The 19,877-nt window shown below is 40.2% G+C and overlaps 1 protein-coding gene across 2 annotated transcripts in view; it reads right to left on the bottom strand.

Moving 5' to 3' along the window:
- vti1a (vesicle transport through interaction with t-SNAREs 1A) overlaps positions 1–19,877 on the bottom strand; it is a 115,837-nt gene that overhangs the window by 95,485 nt on the left and 475 nt on the right. For both annotated transcript variants that reach the window (XM_080048686.1, XM_080048687.1), the window contains exons 2-3: positions 13,913–13,971; positions 12,963–13,073 (exon numbers count right to left, since the gene is read on the bottom strand). In XM_080048686.1, the coding sequence (XP_079904812.1) occupies positions 12,963–13,073; positions 13,913–13,971 (170 nt within the window). The remainder of the gene's footprint in view (positions 1–12,962; positions 13,074–13,912; positions 13,972–19,877) is intronic.

The following is a 19,877-nucleotide window of genomic DNA, read 5'->3' as shown; positions in this document are numbered from 1 at the left end:
TCTTCCTTAACACTCAGGAACATATATGCATATATGACACTTGATGGCAAATATACGTGATATGAACACACATAATACAATAACTGTTTAATTGGTTATTTCTTCTAAAAACCCATCATTGTTAAAGTCTGCAGGAAATGTACATGTATATAATAAAAAATCATTTCAGTGATTATATTTCGTCCCATCTTAAATTTTGAAATGAATTTAATATACCTGCCAACTATTTAAAGGAAAAGGATTGGTCACTGTGCTCCTGTCAGGAGATTTAAGTCAATTTCAGATTTGAGTAAAAACTGAAAGAGATTCATCAATTTGAAGACAGCATATACACTTGTACAAAAAGCGTACACACACACACACACACACACTTGTTGCCAGGAAAACACCCACATACTCAATTTAAGTGGAGTTTCATCCTAAAGTGCTGCAGTGCAACTTAGGGTGAAAAGACAACTTCCCCGGTAATGGAGACGAGGAAGCCTGGGAGAAACATTGACATGAATGTTAAGGCTTACGTTGCCTTTAAACCATGTGCAGGGTTTTTTTATTTTTTTTTGGGGGGGGGGGTATTTCTAAATAGCTGACTGTTAAGGATGAATGTAGGAAGAAGAAGAATTTCTCAAATCAGAACAGTAGTAGATAACAAAGCCAAATAAAAAAGAATTGAAAATGTAATTGAAAAGAAAGTGTTGCCGCTAGTTCCGCTGTACCTACAGTATGCACTCGAGTTTGTATGGGTTCCCCCTCTGGAAAACAACAGATTCCTGAGCGATTGCTGCCTTTCCCCATCTGATGTCAGACAAAAACAGCTGTGAAAGACTGCTTTATACAGTTGCAGATATTTAGCATAAGTTAGGCTGTTAAGGGGGAAACATTTTTCAGTGACAACAACAGGGTCACCCTTTAGGTCAGGAAAGTCAGATACCTGCATATCTATCAAATCTTGTATTCTATGAAACATAATGCTCTGAACCTATCTCATTCTAGTTACAGTATAAAGACAGAGCTCCTCATCTTAAAGACCAAACCAGCTAATCAGGCTTTCTAATCTAAAAAAGGAATGAGCGCTTTCAGAAAAAAGAAAAAAGGAGCTTTTTTTAATCCTTTTGAAAGGTCTGTCTTTTGTCACTTTTTTAAATCTTGGGTGAGAATTTGCTTCTATTCCCGGAAGCACACGAGAAAAAGTACAAAGGTACATCTTAACTTTATGCAAAGTGGCCTGCCTTTAAAAAAAAAAATCCACACATCGCGTCAAATGCAGCAATGGTGGTGCTGCTGTCCTGTCAAAAAAACACACGTTTTACCTCTCGTGACATGGATAGCAGAAGAAGAAGAAAAAGAAGCTATTCTTCTTTACCCATCAAAAAGTAATTACATATGCATGCATAACAATTCATATCAGATATGCTAATCAGTTCAGCCTAATCCTCTGAAAAGCAAATTATATTTATTTAATTATAGCAAATATGTGGATCTTTCCTTTGTGTGCGACTTCTTTCTAGTATATAATGGCATGCATGCGTATGTATTGTATGAATTCCTTTATAGTCCAGAAAGAAAAAAAAATGTTTACTGAAAATGTAATAATGATAATTAGAAAACAATGATCTTTACTCATTTCAAGAAGCTGACAATCGGGTCTATCTAATGTAAATGTAAAGCTCCCCATCTACAGAAAATATATCTATTGTGACAATAATTAAAATCAAATAAACCGAGATGCATAGACACATTTCAATGCCCTCCGACTCTCCACCCTTGCGTTTTTCCCAGTGCAAAGACTGATACAAGGACAAGAACAAATTATTGTTGCTCCTGGACAGCTGAAAAAGCAAACAGTTCATTAGATGTGAAATAAAAGGCGTAAAAATACCCAGGGGCAGAGTGTAATGAGAGGCCCTGAAGTTTGCGTTTTCCCTCCACTTTCCCAAGCTTTTCCCCATCGCCCAACACACACAGCCAGTGGCATAGCATGAAGAGTGATTAACCATATTCCATTTTACAATACTATGTTTCATTACAGGCTTTTTCACCAGCAGGAGAGCACAATTGTGTCCAGCTCCATGTGCATGTCAGAAACGGGCATTTAACCGTCGGTTGTCATCAGAGCTGCTCTGTGAATGTGGAAACCTATGGAGAACCACATTTTAAAAAAAAAATAAAATTTTCAGATTGGGCGTAAAACAAACACACAATTTTTTAAAAAAAGTAAGATTCTGGTCAAAACTGAAAAATACAAAAGTCTAATGTCGGCAAAGAGACTGGAATAAAGCGGGGTAAGAAAAATACCTCACAAGAATGTGTGCTTAACTCAAAGGTTATCTATATGACTTCCTTTCCTGCGCCAGCTGTGATATTTTCCCAGGTGATGTGTGGACCAGTGCCAGCAGGTCCCACTCTGGTTCCCCTTCCACAAGCATGGGGCAGAGGTGGGACTGATGCGGCATGGCGTTTAAAAGGAAGCTGAGACCTTTAAGCAGGCACAAGTATCACAACGGCGTCTTAAATAATGCATCTGTGCTTGGCAGGGGTTTAACACAGACACACACGCACAAAGGAAAACACACACACATACACACCCAGACACAAATTGTTGTCTAGCGTCCTCTACTCTCCTTTAACCCAAACAAATCAAAAGAGGTTGTTCAATTAAGTAAGTGCTCCTGTTTAATGTATTTGATATATCATCAGACAAAAGGACAAGAAGCTCGAATTGGGATTGTCACAGGAGGGTGTCATTTGTGCCTTTGTTTCGCTGTGGTCTTTGGTGCCATCAAATCCATTCGCTTCTTGTGTGAGTGCACACGTGTGCACAAGGGGCTTACTGTATGAACGAGGGGAGGCTTCTGCGAGCCTTTGCATCCCAGGGAAAACCTCCTTTAGAGAAGGTACGCGCATAAAAACATATGTGAACGGTAGCCCGGTGTGTGTTCTCTCTCTCCCCTAATAGAAGTGCAGCGGTGGCAGAGAAGCCAGAGCCTCAGATAACAGCATGGGGCCTCTCATTAGCTCACAGGTTGGCGCTTTGGTGGCTTTCACGCACACGGCATTGTGTTCCACTTGCATGGGAAAAAACCTCAAGAAGTCTCAGAGAAGCTGTTGTCGAAAACACAAATAAAAAAAAAAAAGGTGAATGATCAACCGAGGGAAGGTAATAAATGAGCCATGGACATATTTAAACAGGTATGGGGTGAGGATATTTTTTTTAGTTTAAGTGGTTCAGCTTCAAATAGATTGTGTCCCTAAAAAAACACTACACAGTCAGAGACAGCTCTGAATTTTTTTTTATTAGTTTGATTAAATAAAAAGAATAAAACGCTAATTCCTATTTTAACACTGTATCACTAAAACTATGGGGTTTTTTTTATACTGTGTATTAGACCACAAGTAAATAGGATTTTTTTTCCATCTCTGTGGGGAAAAGACCTAGGCCTTTGCTGGTGAAAGAGGATATTATTCTGATGGGGGCCTTTTCATGCTTGTACCTCTGTGATACCGGTGGTGTATTTCCCTGTCAAAGTCATTTCTATTGCTAAGTACAGCCGAGATCAGTCAATACGCCTAACGACTGTACCCGCAAAGCGAGAGGGCCGAGAGGCGGCGAGAGAAGAGAAGAGAGGGGGGGGGGGGGGGAGATCGCAAGTGAACTCCAAACAAAAGAGCAAAATTCGAGGAGGGCTTTGATTGAAGAAGCGCCATATACTTTCTGAAGGCCGAGGGATCATCTCTCAGTGGTTATTTCTTTAAGGCATGAGGGCCCGATTAAACCCAATATTAAAATATGGAGGTGCTTCTAATGAAAAATCAAAGGTGCCGTTTCCCCTCCCACAGCCCTCGTCCTTCCATCTCTCTTCCCCTCCTTCTCTCATGTTCTGTCAGGTTCTCTCCCATGGCCCGTGGATGTGTAGGAGGGGGACAGGACCAAAGAGAGAAAGAAGGAGAGAAGGAAAAGTATGAAAAAAAAGAAAGAAAGACGAGCAAAGGAGAGAGAGAAAGTGGGGGAACGATGGAGGGTTAGAGAGATGAGGGACCTAGGTGCTGGTGGTGCAAAAACAGAAGACAGACAGCATTGGTTGGAGGAGTAAATCAATAGAGCAGAGCCGTCGGGGAGGCGGGCAGCCAGGGCACAGAGAGAGGAGAGGAGAGGGGGAACCATCGCAGGGGGCTCGGGCTCCCATCACAACGCTGGCTTCTGGCGTGCAGTGGGGAATAAAGTGGGCCTCCCCGGGTCAGCACCAGAGAAAAAGGTGAGATTAGAGGAAAGTGGAGGAGGGATTTTCACAGACTAGAGGGCGGGAGGGGTGGGGAGAGGTGGGTGTCGGGAGGATGACGAGGAGAGGAAAAAGTGTGTGCGGAGGAGAAGGGGGTGCTAGGGAGATGTGCATTGCAGGATACCTGGCAAGCCAGGGACCAACCGGCCCATTAGCCTGTGGCTACCTACATATGGTTCACTGAACCCTCTGCTGAGAAAGAGCTCCTCTCCTATCGGCCCTCCCATCTTTTTTAAAGAAAGAAATACCTTCACTTTTAACCCTTTCTCTGCTTTGGAAGAGAGGTTCACTCCTGACCTCCATTTATGATTCATTTTTTGTTTGATGTCTATTCTTGGAGTGTTATCTAAAATTGAAAAATTTAATAAAAAAATATATAAAAAAGCTAGACACAAAGGGAGAGGAGTCGGGCCTGCTGAGCATGTGCGTGTGGTGTGTGCGCGTCCGTCAGTGGACAGCCACAGAAGACTATCTCCTTCAGTGCTTTGCCTCTTCTTGTAATGTGACCATTGTTGGCGCTGAATAGCCCGCTCATTAGCATAAGAATACAGCAGCATATATAGGGACTTAGCCAGATCATTATCTCTATATATTTATGTATACTTTGTTATTTCACTAGCCGGAACACATTCAAATGCTGATGAGGCCAGTAAGGCTCCCCTCCAAAGCCCTTCCAACATGTGCCCTCCTGAACTTCCCAATACACTTACCAGTTTCCTGGGAGTCTGCGGGTTCTGTACTGGAATTTACAAGAGAAGTTCAAAAATGATATGAACCAGCCAACTGCAGGCAACAGAGAAGATGTGCTTACACTTCTCAAGCTGAAGAACATAAATAAATGCTCATTCTTTAAAGAAGAAAAGTGGGAAACATTTTCTCTACATACAGAAATAATTTGATTGTTTTTTTTAATAGGCAAACAATTTTTTTCCTACTGGGAATTATTAGCCATCTGATTCAAGCACATAATGTTTTATGTGAAACAGATCATTTGTAAATAAAAATGTACAAAGACGAAAATGAACAAAAAGTTTGACAATGCAGAACAAACCGGGGCTCTATGGCGATGAAGGGGAACAAAACTAAAGGGTTTAGTCTCACTGCAGGAGTAGGCCTGATGCTCTAATGGTGGCCAACCTCTGGGATAATTGAAAAAAAAAGAAAGAAAGAAGAAGAAACGTAATTCATCTTCCACAATGTAATTCTGATCAAGGCCACAGCCAGATTCCACTGCAGGCTTCAAAAAAACACCAGAGAAAAGGCAAAACTGTCGGTCGCTGAGAGCAAAAACACTTTTCCTTTCTTTCCGGCACACTCCCTCATTAGAAACACTTAGGATGAGAGGAAAGAAACTAAGTTTAATTGTGTGTCTGCATGTGTGTGTGAAGGGGGTGTGAGCGGGGGGTTGAAACATGTGTAAACATGGCGCTTTAACTATGAAGAAACGCCAGTAAAGATGCAATGTAGAGAATTCTTCCGCTGTTTACCCTTTTCCTCTCTGTCTCTCTACCTCTCTCTGCTTTTCACAGGCTTACTTATTAAAAAGCAAATGCCACTGCCTAAAATACAGAGGAAAAACACAGACCCAATGATTCATAATATATTTCATAAATACTTCATGAATCCCTTCGCCATACTTAAGCCAGTCTGGCAAAAAAAAAGAAAGAAAACATTGTCACCTATTCTAGTACCCGCTTGTCAGCACATCACTGGGGAGTGGGTGTCACATGTCACTTCTGGTTTACTCTGCTGCGTGGGACAGGCTCGGTGCACGGAAATCGGGGGGTAGGACAGAAAGAAGAACAGAAGGAAAAAGTGAAGGGGAGGTGGAAAGGGGGAGTAAAGAGAGGGAGGAGGGGAAGGAGGAGGGAGGGAGGGGGTGTTATCATATCATCGCCCCATGTCTTTATATTTTCCCCCCTTATTATCTGTGGCCCCCGCTCACTCCAGTCACTCAATCACACAAGCCCCGAGGACAGTGCGGGGACCTGGGAGGGCCTCCGCTTTATGGCAGACTCAGCCAGACAAGCGTCTGAAAGCTATACTGATCGCTGTCAGTGTGTGTGTGTGTGTGTGTGTGTGTGTGTGTGTGTCAGTGTGTGTGTGTGTGTGTGTGTGTGTGTGTGTAGAAGTACGGCGACTTTGGAGGAGGCCAGGAGAGAGATAAGCGAGAGAGGAAACGATCGCGTGGAAGGATAAGGGCCGAATTTGCACACTGCCAAACAAAACCTGTGCTCCAGGCATAATGCAGATAGCCCATCCATACAGACAAGTGTTAACATAAAGAGATGGAGAGGGAGTCACAGGTGATCTGCTTACAAATGACGGCCTATGTGATTTTCTGGGAGTCTACTACTGACAGGAACTCATCCTGTTTAATGACCGCAAAACTCATGAGGGGGATGGTAAAAGCAAATGACCACACACTTCTCTGTTTTGGCGAACTCATCCAAATACATAAATCATATCCAGAAAAATGGTTGGCAATGTGTTACATTTGCATTTGTATATCCTGTAACTTGTCTGGTTAAAAAAAGAAAAGAAAAAAAACGGGTAACACCACTGTGATGCTTTTCTATTATGGTTCTTCTAGTGATTATATTAACAGTACTTATTACTTATATAATAACTTTGAATGTTCTACTATATACACCAATTGAGTTGAATACCATTGTACAACTGTATATTTGTTCACTGCATAGGAATGAACAAACTATCAACTTTAAGTGTGGTTAAAATTCAGTATCTCCCTATCATTTTAACATGTAAAAGATGTGTGAGGGATATTACTGTTCCAAATGCCATTTGTAATATAGCCAATATGTTGTTGTTGGGAAACTTAAAACATACTAAATACATATATTTAAATCACAAAAGTGTAACAAAAAGAAACACAAACCTATTACACTTGGTGATATCCTAGTTTGTATCTCCCTTGCATTTCTACTGATAACAAACATGGCATTTCAAGATAACACATCATTTTGTCCTTGTTGTGACTCTGTCCTTCAACCCAAAATCCGACCCACTGCTGCCGTTACACCATCAAACCCATGAAAATGGTTTTTCAACGTACGTAACAAAAGGCTTATCCACTAATGAATCCCATCTTGGTGTCCATAAAGAGGACATGGGAAAGCCTCCAACGCTACAAACCACAAAAGCCTCGAGGAAGACATTACTGTGCACAACAACTTTCATATGAAAGACGCTACTCATAAGTCGAGAAGAAGATCTGTTTGTTTACATCTTAAATCTGCACTCGGCTCAAGAGGAAATATACTGGAAAAATCCCTGTCAATCGAGGGAGCCCTTTTAAAACTGATAATGAGTGATTAGACGTTGGTGTCATTTATGGGTTGTTAGGCAACAATCCATGAAAAGAGTCAATCTGCCTTTACTCCTCAGTGCTGAATACAAACAAGTAAGCCAAGGCAACCTAAGGCGATTTAGAGTGTCTTACATCCAACTCAAGTTGGTCCGTCATGTTGTCCGTTTGCAGGAGTCACAATGACGAGGACAGGGGGCAAACAACAAGTACCCTTCAAGATGGATTACAACAAGGCTAATTTATAATTACCCCTGGTTTGATTCTGTTGTAGAGAGAAAAGAACCCCATCAAAAACCTAAATAGCAACATAATTCCTAGCATTTTTTTTTTTTTTTTCAAATTACATTTATGATTTTAGAGCTCCTTAAAGACAAACACACAACCTTCTGATAAATGACTTTGCAAACTCCTATTGGAGGTTGTTAATTGCGCCTAAACACAATGGCTTTATACCCATCAGCTTAAGTTGGATAGTTCCAACAACCTTGAATTGTCAATGACCATTAATTAAAAAATAAATAAAAAATAGAAAAAATAAATAACTTTCACATTCATCTTTAAATCTATTGGGCTGGGTTATATTTGTAGGGTACTCTCACTTTGAGCGAAGAGCAGAAAACAGTTCACAATCACATACTCCAACCCAGAATTGAAAGCATTCACGTAGGGACAAAGCTCTATACTTTTTATACGTTTGTCACTGGGGCGACTGTGTCTCAGGTGGTAGAGCGGGTTGGCCGATGATCAAAGGGTTGGAGGTTCGATCCCCGCCCTGCCACCTGTGTCATAGTTGTTGTGTCCTTGGGCAAGACACTTCACCCACCTTGCCTCGTGTGAATGTCGATAGTTAGCCTGCTATCGGTGTATGAATGTGTGTGTGAATGGTAACGTGTAAATGGGAACAGGTCTCCCTTGCAAAAGAGTCTTCGGACTCAATGGGATATACCTGTATAAATAAAGGTTAAAAAAAAAAAAAAATGGTAAGTGAAACATGTAGACTGAGCGGCGTGTGTCAAAGTTAAGAGTCATTCATAGGTTCTTCATAAACAAGTTAATCAGTTATGATAACAGGGGGCCAAATAAGAATCATGAGTGACAATGGTTTGCCTTCACCCCAATTGAGGTGTGTTTGATAAAAATCCCATTTGTTCCACAACTGTAAATCAAGCCGTCCCTCCTTATGAACTGGTTGTTCTTAAGTGGTCCAATGTGCCAATACATTAAATCTGGCACCCTGTGTCCACCCCTGACTCAAAGCTACATTTCAAGCTATCTCTACAAGGTCACACATAGCCACTTGAAAGTGGAATTCGTACCAATAGTTTTTTCATTCTATTCACCTCGGTGTAACCGTCAATTAATTCATTTCCAAAGAGTCGGACAACCTTGAAATATTGAACAGCTTATTTATCTCCCTTAGCAGACAATGGGAGGCGTTCCATCTGAAAGGTTTTTATTGAAGGAGTAGGCAGTACGGACATTGTACTTGGCCGTGCCACTAACTCCAAACATCAATCCACTGAACTATATAAATTAGGAAGGGGTAGTCGTCGTATCAATGTGGCAATTGGCCTCGTGATTTCGAAATCAGAAAATGAACTTGGAATTATTGAATGAACGCCCCCTTTGTAACTGAAGTGCTGTACTTCAGGTGACTCTTAAGGTAACATGCATCCTCTACTTATTAGACAACGTATACCAATCCTGATGTAAAGACTTGGTAAAGATACGACTTTCAAAAAGGAACACAGATGAATGGTTATGACATCTTCATGGTCTCAATGGAATATAGCACACTATGAAAAGAGTGGTTTTCTATTCAGAATTTGAGGTTGATCTAACTCAATAACTCTCATGCCATCAACAAAACTGCCTTGACCATCTGTGGCACCCACTCCCACTTAATGACAGAAAAAAAATGTATTCAACAATTAACTGCTAATGAAACTTTGTCAGAGTCAAGGATCCCTGAGTGAAAAGTGAAAGAATTGTTTCTTTAAAAAAAGATATATAAAATGTATTATATATAAAGTGTGTGTGTGTGGGGGGGGGGGAGGGGGTGAGTCACAGTGTAAAATGTTTACAATATAATTTCAGGTGAAATGAGGCACATATTTTTTTTGTTTCCTTAATTAACTTTCAGAGAATGACTGGAGGGAGACAAAACTAAAGAAAAACACAAAGTTGGAAGCCAGACTCCCTTTAAGACACTTTGTATGAAATGGGCTATTACAGCAAGGACATTTTGGGAAACATTATTTCCAATCTCTATTACAAAGCATAAAGGATGAGGTCAGGCTTAGTAATAAGTGGAGGGATTTATCATAGCAAGTCCACTCATAACATCAGAAAGGCAAAGTAATTGGTAAATGTGCCCCAATATTGTCCTTGTCATATACCTTCCATAGGAGAATATTCTTAGAGCAACACCGCCATCTGCTGCACAAAGAGAACTACAACCACAGCAGGTAGAAACACTGGAGACATACTGTTGCCTCAAAGTCAAAGCATCACACACATTATATGAGAGTAAAAAAAGTCAAAAGGCAATTGAAAAGACTGCAGTTTTGAAAATGACTTAACAAAAATATGGTACCGATTTATTGACAGAATACTCAGAACAAAGTGCACTTAACTAATGTGTATTAATAACAGTGAAAATTGTAGACAGTTGTTTCAATCCTGTTTTACCAATGAAATTGTGTTGGAAATAATTTTCTATTTACAAGACATATCCAAGCACGGACTTAACAATACAACATGAAAGAAATTTGAAAAAAGACGGGCAAGAAAGGAAGTGTTTTGATAATAAAAATATCTTCTGACAACAGTGAAGTTTCTGGGACTGACACAACCATCACCTATAAATCTCTAAGTGGAGGTTGCTTTTATGACAGCTCATGGCTAGACATCTCATCAGGCCCCCCATGTCATGAGGCATCACACATTTGCAATTAGCATTGTACATCATTTTGAGTCACATCCTCCAAAACAGATTGGGGTTTTGTGAGACACAGCAGACATCTGCACACCCCCCACCTTCCCCACTGGGACAGACAAAAACGTGGCCCTTTGAAGACGGTGGCTCTGTTTACCCGATAGATTTCATTAAATTAAGCTTACGTTAGGCCTCTTCTATGCCTGATCAAAGCCACTGCTAAGAGCCATGCCACCCTGCTTTCTGTCTGACGCGAACGAGCCGACTCCATCAAATAGGATTTACATTGTCCTTTTTTTTATTTCTTTCAAACTCTAACTTACTATTTTGTTTCAGGCTGGGATCCCCTTTAGCTGCTGCAATGCCCCAGAGCACCTTTAATGAACCACCACTGTCCCCTCTGTGCTCGCTAAATAAAGCTGTCAGTCCAAGCCAAACAAACCTATACGTCTCACATTTCCACCTCTTGGATGCAGCCCGTTTGATAAGTTGTCTTCCTGGATGAAATGGTTGGGTTGCTGAGGTCGACTGCTGAGGCCCATGTCTGAGAAAAGGAGCCGTGAATGAGGTCTCAAGCTGGCACACCGGTGGTAGGAAGACTTCAAACCACGGGTGAATGGGAGGATGAGAGAGCAGGTCAAGGGGGGAAGACACCCGTTGGGAGGGCAGTAAGGAGGGGTGGAGGGGGAGTGAGGGAGAGTAAAAAAAAGGCCTTGATATCGGCAGATAGCACAACAAAGCCGGTGCTTTTTAACATTTAAAAGAAAAAAGGAGATTGCCCTTTTTTTTCCCATTGGACGCCTTTTGAGCCGAGTGTCATGTCCTCCCCAGGCCTGCAGGAAGTGAGAGGTTGAGCCCAGGCTGTACTATTTGGCACATCTGAGGCACATCTGAGGAGGGATGAAGTTCTCGCCTTCTGAACACTTGCATCAGCTTTACGGGAGACCAGATACATGACTAAGATGGTACTTGGTGAGGTGGGTGAGCCTGTTTTTTTTTAATGGGCACTGATCTGACCATGCCACACACAGAGGCTTAACAATGAAGTCATAGTTACAAACAGGCCAATATTCCACTAGGACTATCCTACTGCTACCCTCTGCTTTGCATTTCAGTACTGTGGGCAAGGACACACACAACTTACTAAGCATATGGTAAGAATTTAAATATAATAATGTTTTGTTTATGGTCCGTGCGTGCAAGGTTTTAGAAAAGGCAAGTGGAAGAATTGTAACCGTTTCCAGCCTAAAGAAAGAAACGTTCCCACACATGCCCTTAAGAAAGGCATACGCATGCCTGTAATCAAAATGAGCACCAATATCAGCCACAGCAGGTGTTTGTGCTTGATGATTAAGCACGGTAAAGTGTGGAGAGAAGAAAAAGTAAAAGATTAATCGGCAGCCAATTAAATGCCCATGGCGAGGAAAGTAAACTGTCTTTTGCGTGGAGATCTCCTCTGTGATCTCTCAGATCTCAGTCTCAGTGGAGCGCTCGCAGATCACTGGCACATGATATCTCCATCCAAATGGGTTGTTGACGGCGCATGTTTACTTGTTCAGAGTAGTGACGGATTTAGGAGTGTATGTTATTATTTTCACAAAAAAAGTGTTTCCATTGCTTTCCCACAACAAAACACAAAAACAATTCACACTTGCAATTCTTAACTTTAAATACAAGCACTGATTTTAATGATCAGTTTTGCAGAGATTACCATTATTTTCTCGAAAATCCTTTCCTTCAATTATTGGCTACCCAACAATAAATGCTCTATCAATGTACAGAAAACCGCTTTTTAAGAGTGACGCGACGGCCTTCGCTTCATTTCAATGTTTGAGAACAAACTGACAACATATAAATAAAGATATCTTTAAAGATCCATATTTTTGCAAGGTAGAGATGTCAAAGACATGTTTGCAACTTAGGGTTATAAGAAAAGCTACAATAAGCAAGGGATCAACAAGACTAGGCTGTTCATGAAAGCTTTGATAGAGGAGACTAGAAATCAATTCAAGACATACAGTGATTTATAAATTACTAAACAAGGCCAGATTCTCCAGCAACACAAACACACACAACCTGTTCTCAATAGGCATCACTTGCAAGTTCAATATCCAACTCTGAATTAACCTCTGCAGATGCACGTTGTAGGAATGTTGGTGTGGCGTGTGTGTGTTTGTGAGACAGTCCGTGTATAAGAGAGGTAGGGAGTTTAGTAGAGTGTGCAAACAATGTATGTGAGTAGAAACCACAAAGGATTTGATGAGGAGACAATGTATTACTACAGTATGTGATATGCATACGCATTGCAATGTATTGTTGCATTGCATATGTAACAAAACAGTGCTTTACAGATTCACAATTTAAAAGTCACACTTTAAAAAGTATTTGAATAACCATTAACAAAAAGGTGAGTACTTACAAAGTCTTTCTCGAGCTTCTCCATCTCCTGCTTGTAGCTCTTCAGTCTGCTGTTGTACATTGGTCGGCTCTGGATGGGGATCTCCCGCACTTCCAGGTCCATCTGCTCCATCTGAAACACCGCCAATAATCATTTAAATCCTTTTCTTGGTTAAAACACTGAGATCAGGTTCACAACACACACATTCTAAAATTGACAGGTATGCTACTTTTTCTTTATTACCTTTTATAATTCATTCTGATCTCAAAAAAAGGTTATTATCAATGACACAATGCTGCCCAACAGGGAAATTGTGTGACCACTCTTGAAAAAAAACTTTCTGAAATGAGTAACTTCAGCGGCATTAACTTTAATATGCATGCACCAATGGTTTTGATTGTATAAAAAAAAATGATTAAAAAAAAACTCTCCCCGCTCCCCCATGTCACTCAACAGTGATAAAAAGCTGCAACGGAGGAAGGCTGTTCTGTAAATAAATACACAACCAAATATGAGGGCCCCCCCTCATTGAAGTGACATGCTACGGCCCAACAATGTCAAAGTGAATAAAGTAAAAGGTACATTTGATGCCTGGGCTAGACAGGTCTCGTGTGGCGGATTTGGAGGGAAACTAATCACTGTGACATAACAAGACAACTGCATCAACAATTTGTCCCTGTCAGGTGACTTGGCTCATTTCTTAACTTGCAACATGAAGACTCCCACCTCAAGATAATGGCTTGAAATGTGTCATGGGGGTGTCACTTTAAAGCAGATTACTGGAAAGTAATCATGTGAGGAGGAAGCCTTCCTTTTCCGCCATGTGAAGTGCGCGTCTGCATGTCATGTCAGCACCAGGATAACACAGGTGCTGTGTTATGTGCCAGTAGAAAATTGTCCCCTCCCCTCTTTTCCACAAATTCATTATTTAGGAAATGGGAAGAGGAGAAAATTACTGATCAAAGACGTACCAACTCTCTGACTTCTTCAAGCTGTTTGTCGACATTTAGAACCAGCTGTGTCTTCTCCTCTGAAAAGGGGAAAAAAAAGAGAAACATATTGATCAGCCGACAGAGGAACAGCGCTTCATGACAACAACCTAACTCCCCCGCAACGAGGGATGAGCGAAAAAAGAAAAGAGACTGGGAGAAAAAACAACACACGAGGACACATTTGAAGATATATTTACACATTCTCTCTCTACACGACGAGCCAACATTTGATGTCTCTTAGTTATTGGCGTCTACGTGAGGCCTTTGTTGGTTTCTGTTGAGACACCTCGTGCCAACTCAAAGGGAAGGGAGGTGTCAGCTTTGCTCACTTGCCAGAAGTGTATGTATGAGTCCCACTCAGAATGACTGCACCTCACCCCGCGGATGCTCTTCCACATTACCCATTGAAACTCATTACGACTTGCGAGGGGGGTTCCAAAGAAGCATGTTGCCCGCACGTACCATCCAATCGCTATTTAAAGCAGCAGCATTGACACTTTATTTCTGTGCATACACAAACTATACTCTTTGTTCTTAAATTAGCCCTTTGCAAAGAAAGTTAAACCACGTGAAATTAAGTAAAGGTCTGGTCCGGTAGCTTAGCGATCAAGCATTGTAGCTTTACATTTTAGATATATTTACAGAAGAATAACTTTATAATAATGAATTTGCATTTGAAATGGACAAAAAAAATTAAGATATTTTTAATTGCTAGGTCAAACAAAATAAGCTTGATTAAATAAGTTTAAAATGTAAAGACATTAGTTTACGCTATAGTCATTTAAGGTGGGCATGAGTCATTATTCTTACATTTTTAAAATATGATTAGTCCTGTATTTTTATAATGATTTATCGCAGCCCTAGTAGACTATAAAATACTTAACGTTACTAAACATGGTTCACATTACTGATAACGTAAACCATGGCTCAGTTCTATTCCCAGAAAGCCACAACAGTCAGTACTCGGCACACGTCCCAAATTCATACTATAATAATTCTACACAATAGATACCACAAACTAATCGGCATAATTAACTGATCAAGTAATAAGCATACAGAGAAAAAAACATACTTTACCAGTTAATTCTAAGAAGATATGATTCAATACACAAAACAAACCACAAATGAAAACCTCACAAAGACAGAGCAAAGTGTCTATCTTAAATACCGAATAGAAATAATAGATAGAAGATTTAGTACTTTGAACTATTTCCACATGTTCTTGCATTGTGGTAGAATGAGAGAGTACTCTAAAAAAAAAGCTAACCGTATATTTAGCAAATATACTGCGTGGTTTAATCATACTTCCTTGTGTCACTGTTGTGAATACCTGCTTAGACATGTAGTGAGCCTTATGCAAAATCAGTGCATCAAAATATGTGCATAAATCAGCCTTCTGCATAAGCATACATGATGGGCTTCCATTCCTCCTCTAATGTCCTTGAAGTCTGGCAAACCGCCGCAAAACATTTTTTTGAGGAAAAAGTACAAATCTTAGAGGATAATATACACGAGTAAAACACAAAAAAAAAACACCAATAAAGAAGAAATAGGATGTGGCATATGCTCCATATTTGAGTTGCAAAGATTGTCAAGTAATCTCTTTCTTGCCATAAACACTCGAAGGTGTGAGGGGGGAGGCGGAATAATGAATGAATGAATGAATACTTTATTCCGGACTCAAAGTTCCATATAAAAAGACAATACAAATACAATACAAATACAAGTCAACACAGATTAAAATACATACAAGCATCGATTCCAGTGTTTCCACAGCCCAGAGGAGTACCTTGTATCACTCTGTTTAGTGTCAGTGAGTGCAATTATTACTTTGTTTTTTGACTCAAGAAGTCGACACATAAATGTATACATTAAATTCCTCAACACAGCATGAAAGGTGGGGACATTACTTGTCACAAACAAGGAGCTAGCACTAGTCCACCTTGGAAGCTTAAGGAGGATCCTAAAGGCATCGTTATACGCTACCTGCAGCTTCCTTAGTTTAGCTGTTCTATATTTACACCAGAGCTGAGCTGTGTAAAATGGGGTACAGTAAGCTCTGAAGAGACTAACTTTCACATCTTCTGTGCACATATGAAATTTGCGTGCCAACATATTGGCCTGTGCATAAAGTTTACAGCACTGGCGCTGGACATCATCATCATCACAAAGATCATCAGTGATGATGTGACCTAAATAACGTACCTTTCTAACCACCTGTAGAGTACAGTCTGACAGTGAGAATGAAGGAAACGTTAGCTTCTGATCCTCCTTAGTTTTAACAATCATAATAACACTCTTCTTTGGATTGAACTTAATGTCATATTGGATGCCGTAACTAGAGCACACTTGAAGCAGTTGCTGTAGCCCGGCACTATATGGCGACATGATGACCAAATCATCAGCGTAGATGAGGTGGTTGATAATACTCTCTCCCACCACACACCCAGTCTTACACTCTTGAAGTTGCTTAGAGAGGTCATCCATATAAACATTAAATAACATAGGAGACAGAATTCCTCCTTGCCGCACACCATTGCTTACACAAAAAGGAGCAGATAAAACATTGTCCCATTTAACGCAAAAAGTTTGATGGGCATACCAAAACACTAAAATTCTTACTAAAAATTTAGGGGCACCTCTATCTAACAGTTTTACAAACAATTTTTCATGATTTATTCTGTCAAATGCCTTTGATGCATCAATAAAACATAGAAATACAGATGTGTTCAGGCTAGTGTACCTGAACACAATCTCTTTAAGAGCATAGATACACAGGTCAGTGCCATGTTTCCTTTTGAACCCAAACTGATTGTCAGTAGTAAGAATATACATTTCTAGCTTATTCAACAGTATTCTCTCCAGTACTTTAGACAAGATACTGGCTAATGCAATAGGTCGATAATTGTCAATACTGTTGAGCTTACCAGCCTTGTCTTTAAGCACAGGCACTAATATTACAGACATAATAGCATTTGGCAGGACACCATGAACCAGACAACCATTAAAACACATGGAAAGCAAAGGGCAGAGCTTATGGCTGGCATACTTGAGGTGTTCTGCAGATATACGATCCATACCGCAGGCTTTGTTGTTATCCAACATGTTAATGGCATCATAGATATCTGCTGCCCTGACTATCATATCTGGTGAGATATCACTATGTTCATGGTTGATCCTAACTGGATTACTTTTAACACAATTAAAAAGGTTACAGTAGTGCTCACGCCAAAGCTCAGCAATTTTTTCTGGGCTACTAACACCTTCAATGTCAGACGGAAGAGGTGTTTTGTTATTATTCATTACTTTGACCTCTTTCCAAAAGTCAGTTGGGTTGTTGTTCTGTAAATTTCTGGCAAGCGAGTCCGCTCTCATTGTGTTTTCATTTTTCTTAATAAACCGGAGTGCATACTTAACTCTAGCATTTGTACGTTTTTTCATATCTAGCAAAACCCCATGTCTAGGCCTACCTGCCTCTGACCAGAGTCTAAAGGCCTCTCTTGCCTCAGCGTGCTGCTCAGCTACAAACTCATTCCACCCAGGTCTGATGTTGCGTACCTTACATTTACCTTTATTAAAAGGTTCACTGGAGGCATTGAGACATTTCACAATAGTATCATACATGGCACAAAGTTTTTCAGCATGCTGTATGTCCTTACAATTCATATCAGAGCACATTAGGGCCTCATGAGGCAGAGCAATATTATTTAACTGCTTGTCAGTACGCAGTGAGTATCCAGCCACATCCTCTCTGCTCAGCTTTAACCAGTCCAGTTTACTTGAGGAAGCAGCATTATTATTTCTGGACAGCAGAGGAACATTCTCAACATTTAGCAGTGCAGCAATAGGTATGTGATCAGAGGTGGCAAGTTCATAACAAACCTCCACATTTACCAGCGAGGCATGAGCATCAGCTGTGGTCACAATATGATCTAACCAAGAAGTTGTGTGCCACGCTTCACTAACATAGGTAAAACTTGTGTCAGGCAACAGAGCTTTACTCGATAGAAATAATTTGGACTCATTGCAAAACTGCTGCAGGTGTGCTGCAAATAAAGATTTGCTATCAGACATGTCAGCATTAAAATCACCCATGACATAAACACAAGTTGAGCTGTTTTCCTCTATGAAGGACTGAATAAAAGCTAACCTATTCAGAAATTTGAATAATATTCATGTTCCATGTCACAAGGCCTAACATACCATTGTATTGTTTTATTCAAATATTCCTTGAACTTCTGGTTTTGGTGGTGGTGATTACAAGTAAATATATAAAGACATTTGACATTTCTTCTTCTTTTCCTCTCCAGAAAGAAGAGCCAGAAGGTTAAGCCCTTCTGAAAGAAAAGGAGGAAAACCCTAATGAGAAGTAAGGGAATTGGAATTCAACTGATACAACAACTAAAAACTAAAAACACATCAAAAATATGAACAATCAGACATAGCATATGTGCACACAGTCATACAAAACCCAAAAGAAATAGCTCAGCCACAAAACAGACAGGGCTACCACTTAGGCATCAGGGAGTGACCCAAGCCCATCAAAGTGCGAAATGACCCTCAAAGACCCTCTCAAAGAACATTTCATTTTTTTGAGTTTGGAAAAGAACATAACATAACTGTAAACTATTCTGTTGGTGGCAGAAGACACTGTACTGCCAGCTTTTTATGGTTGTTATGCATATCCTAGCTTTGTACATATTCATATGGGCTCACTCTAGCACAGTCAACAGATGGCGAGAGAAAGCGATGTGTAATTGTTGCACTGTGGAACGGGCTGGCATCCACCTTCAAAGATGCCAATTCCAAACCACACATATTAGTCAGGCAAAGTTTTGTGACAGGCTTTGAAAAACCAATGAGCGGATCTCACTTTTGAGCAGTTGAAACTGAAACAACTAGTTGTGGACAATACATTTTAGCCAGCACTGCAGTACTCCAAGTAGTTCATTATATAATATTTATGGTTGTTATAATTATACATTTTTGGCTTTGGCAACTTCCAACAGTGTTGCTTTACTGATATAAAACCACTGTGACACGTCTTCATACTCCAGAAAAGGAGAATGTGCACAACTTCGTGATAGCAAGTAAATTGAGTCGTTTCTTTGTATGTGAGAGCATACTTAATCCACAACAGTATTACCTAATCAAAAATAAAGTGTCAGGATTATAGGAACAGTATTGTTTTTTTTTTGTTTGTTTTTTAAATAAAACAAGCTTGGTAAAACAGGTGCGTTGGCTCCATACTGAAAAACACAACTTCAACTTGGAAGAGTTGAAGTTGTGCAGTTTGTATTGTCTAATTTCTACAGCTAAATCAACTGCTCGTATTTGTAGAATTATTTCTCATGTGTGCCCTAAATACAAAAGGCATATAGATGGACTGACCAGGAAACATTTAGTCTCCTTAATGTGAACATAACAGCACCAGATGTGGGTATATGAGCTATGCCATCCCATCATCTCCACCTTGTATACACGGAGGATGGACCTGTTGCCACCCATGTGACATGGAGACACCATTATGTCAATTTATTATTTAAACACCGAGCCTCACAGAGTTTGCTTTGGCTGAAACATGTTCCAGCACAGAGACATTTACACAGACAGACTCATTCACACCTAGGACGATGTATTGTGACCTACATGTCAGAGCTGAAAGAAACCAGACGCGTTAAAAATAAAACAGTAAACATCCAAACCGATGTCTGACCTCTGGTTGATGGAATCACTTACTGCCCTATGTTTGCCAGAATTCAGATTTAATTACGATGTTGTCAATCATGGTGATTCCAAAACTCAGTAATGTCCGTTCATCAAAGAAACTCCGACAACAATGAAGGTATGCTCATGTAATAAAGGTGTGTTTGGTGTACAACAGGATAGGACTCCCTATCCATTCGTTTATACTATTTAAAATATTTTCCAACTACAATACAAC

Source organism: Ammodytes marinus (assembly GCF_949987685.1).
Source record: "Ammodytes marinus genome assembly, chromosome: 20".
Classification (NCBI taxonomy): Eukaryota; Metazoa; Chordata; class Actinopteri; order Uranoscopiformes; family Ammodytidae; genus Ammodytes; species Ammodytes marinus.
This window is presented reverse-complemented; position numbering and strand designations above follow the sequence as displayed.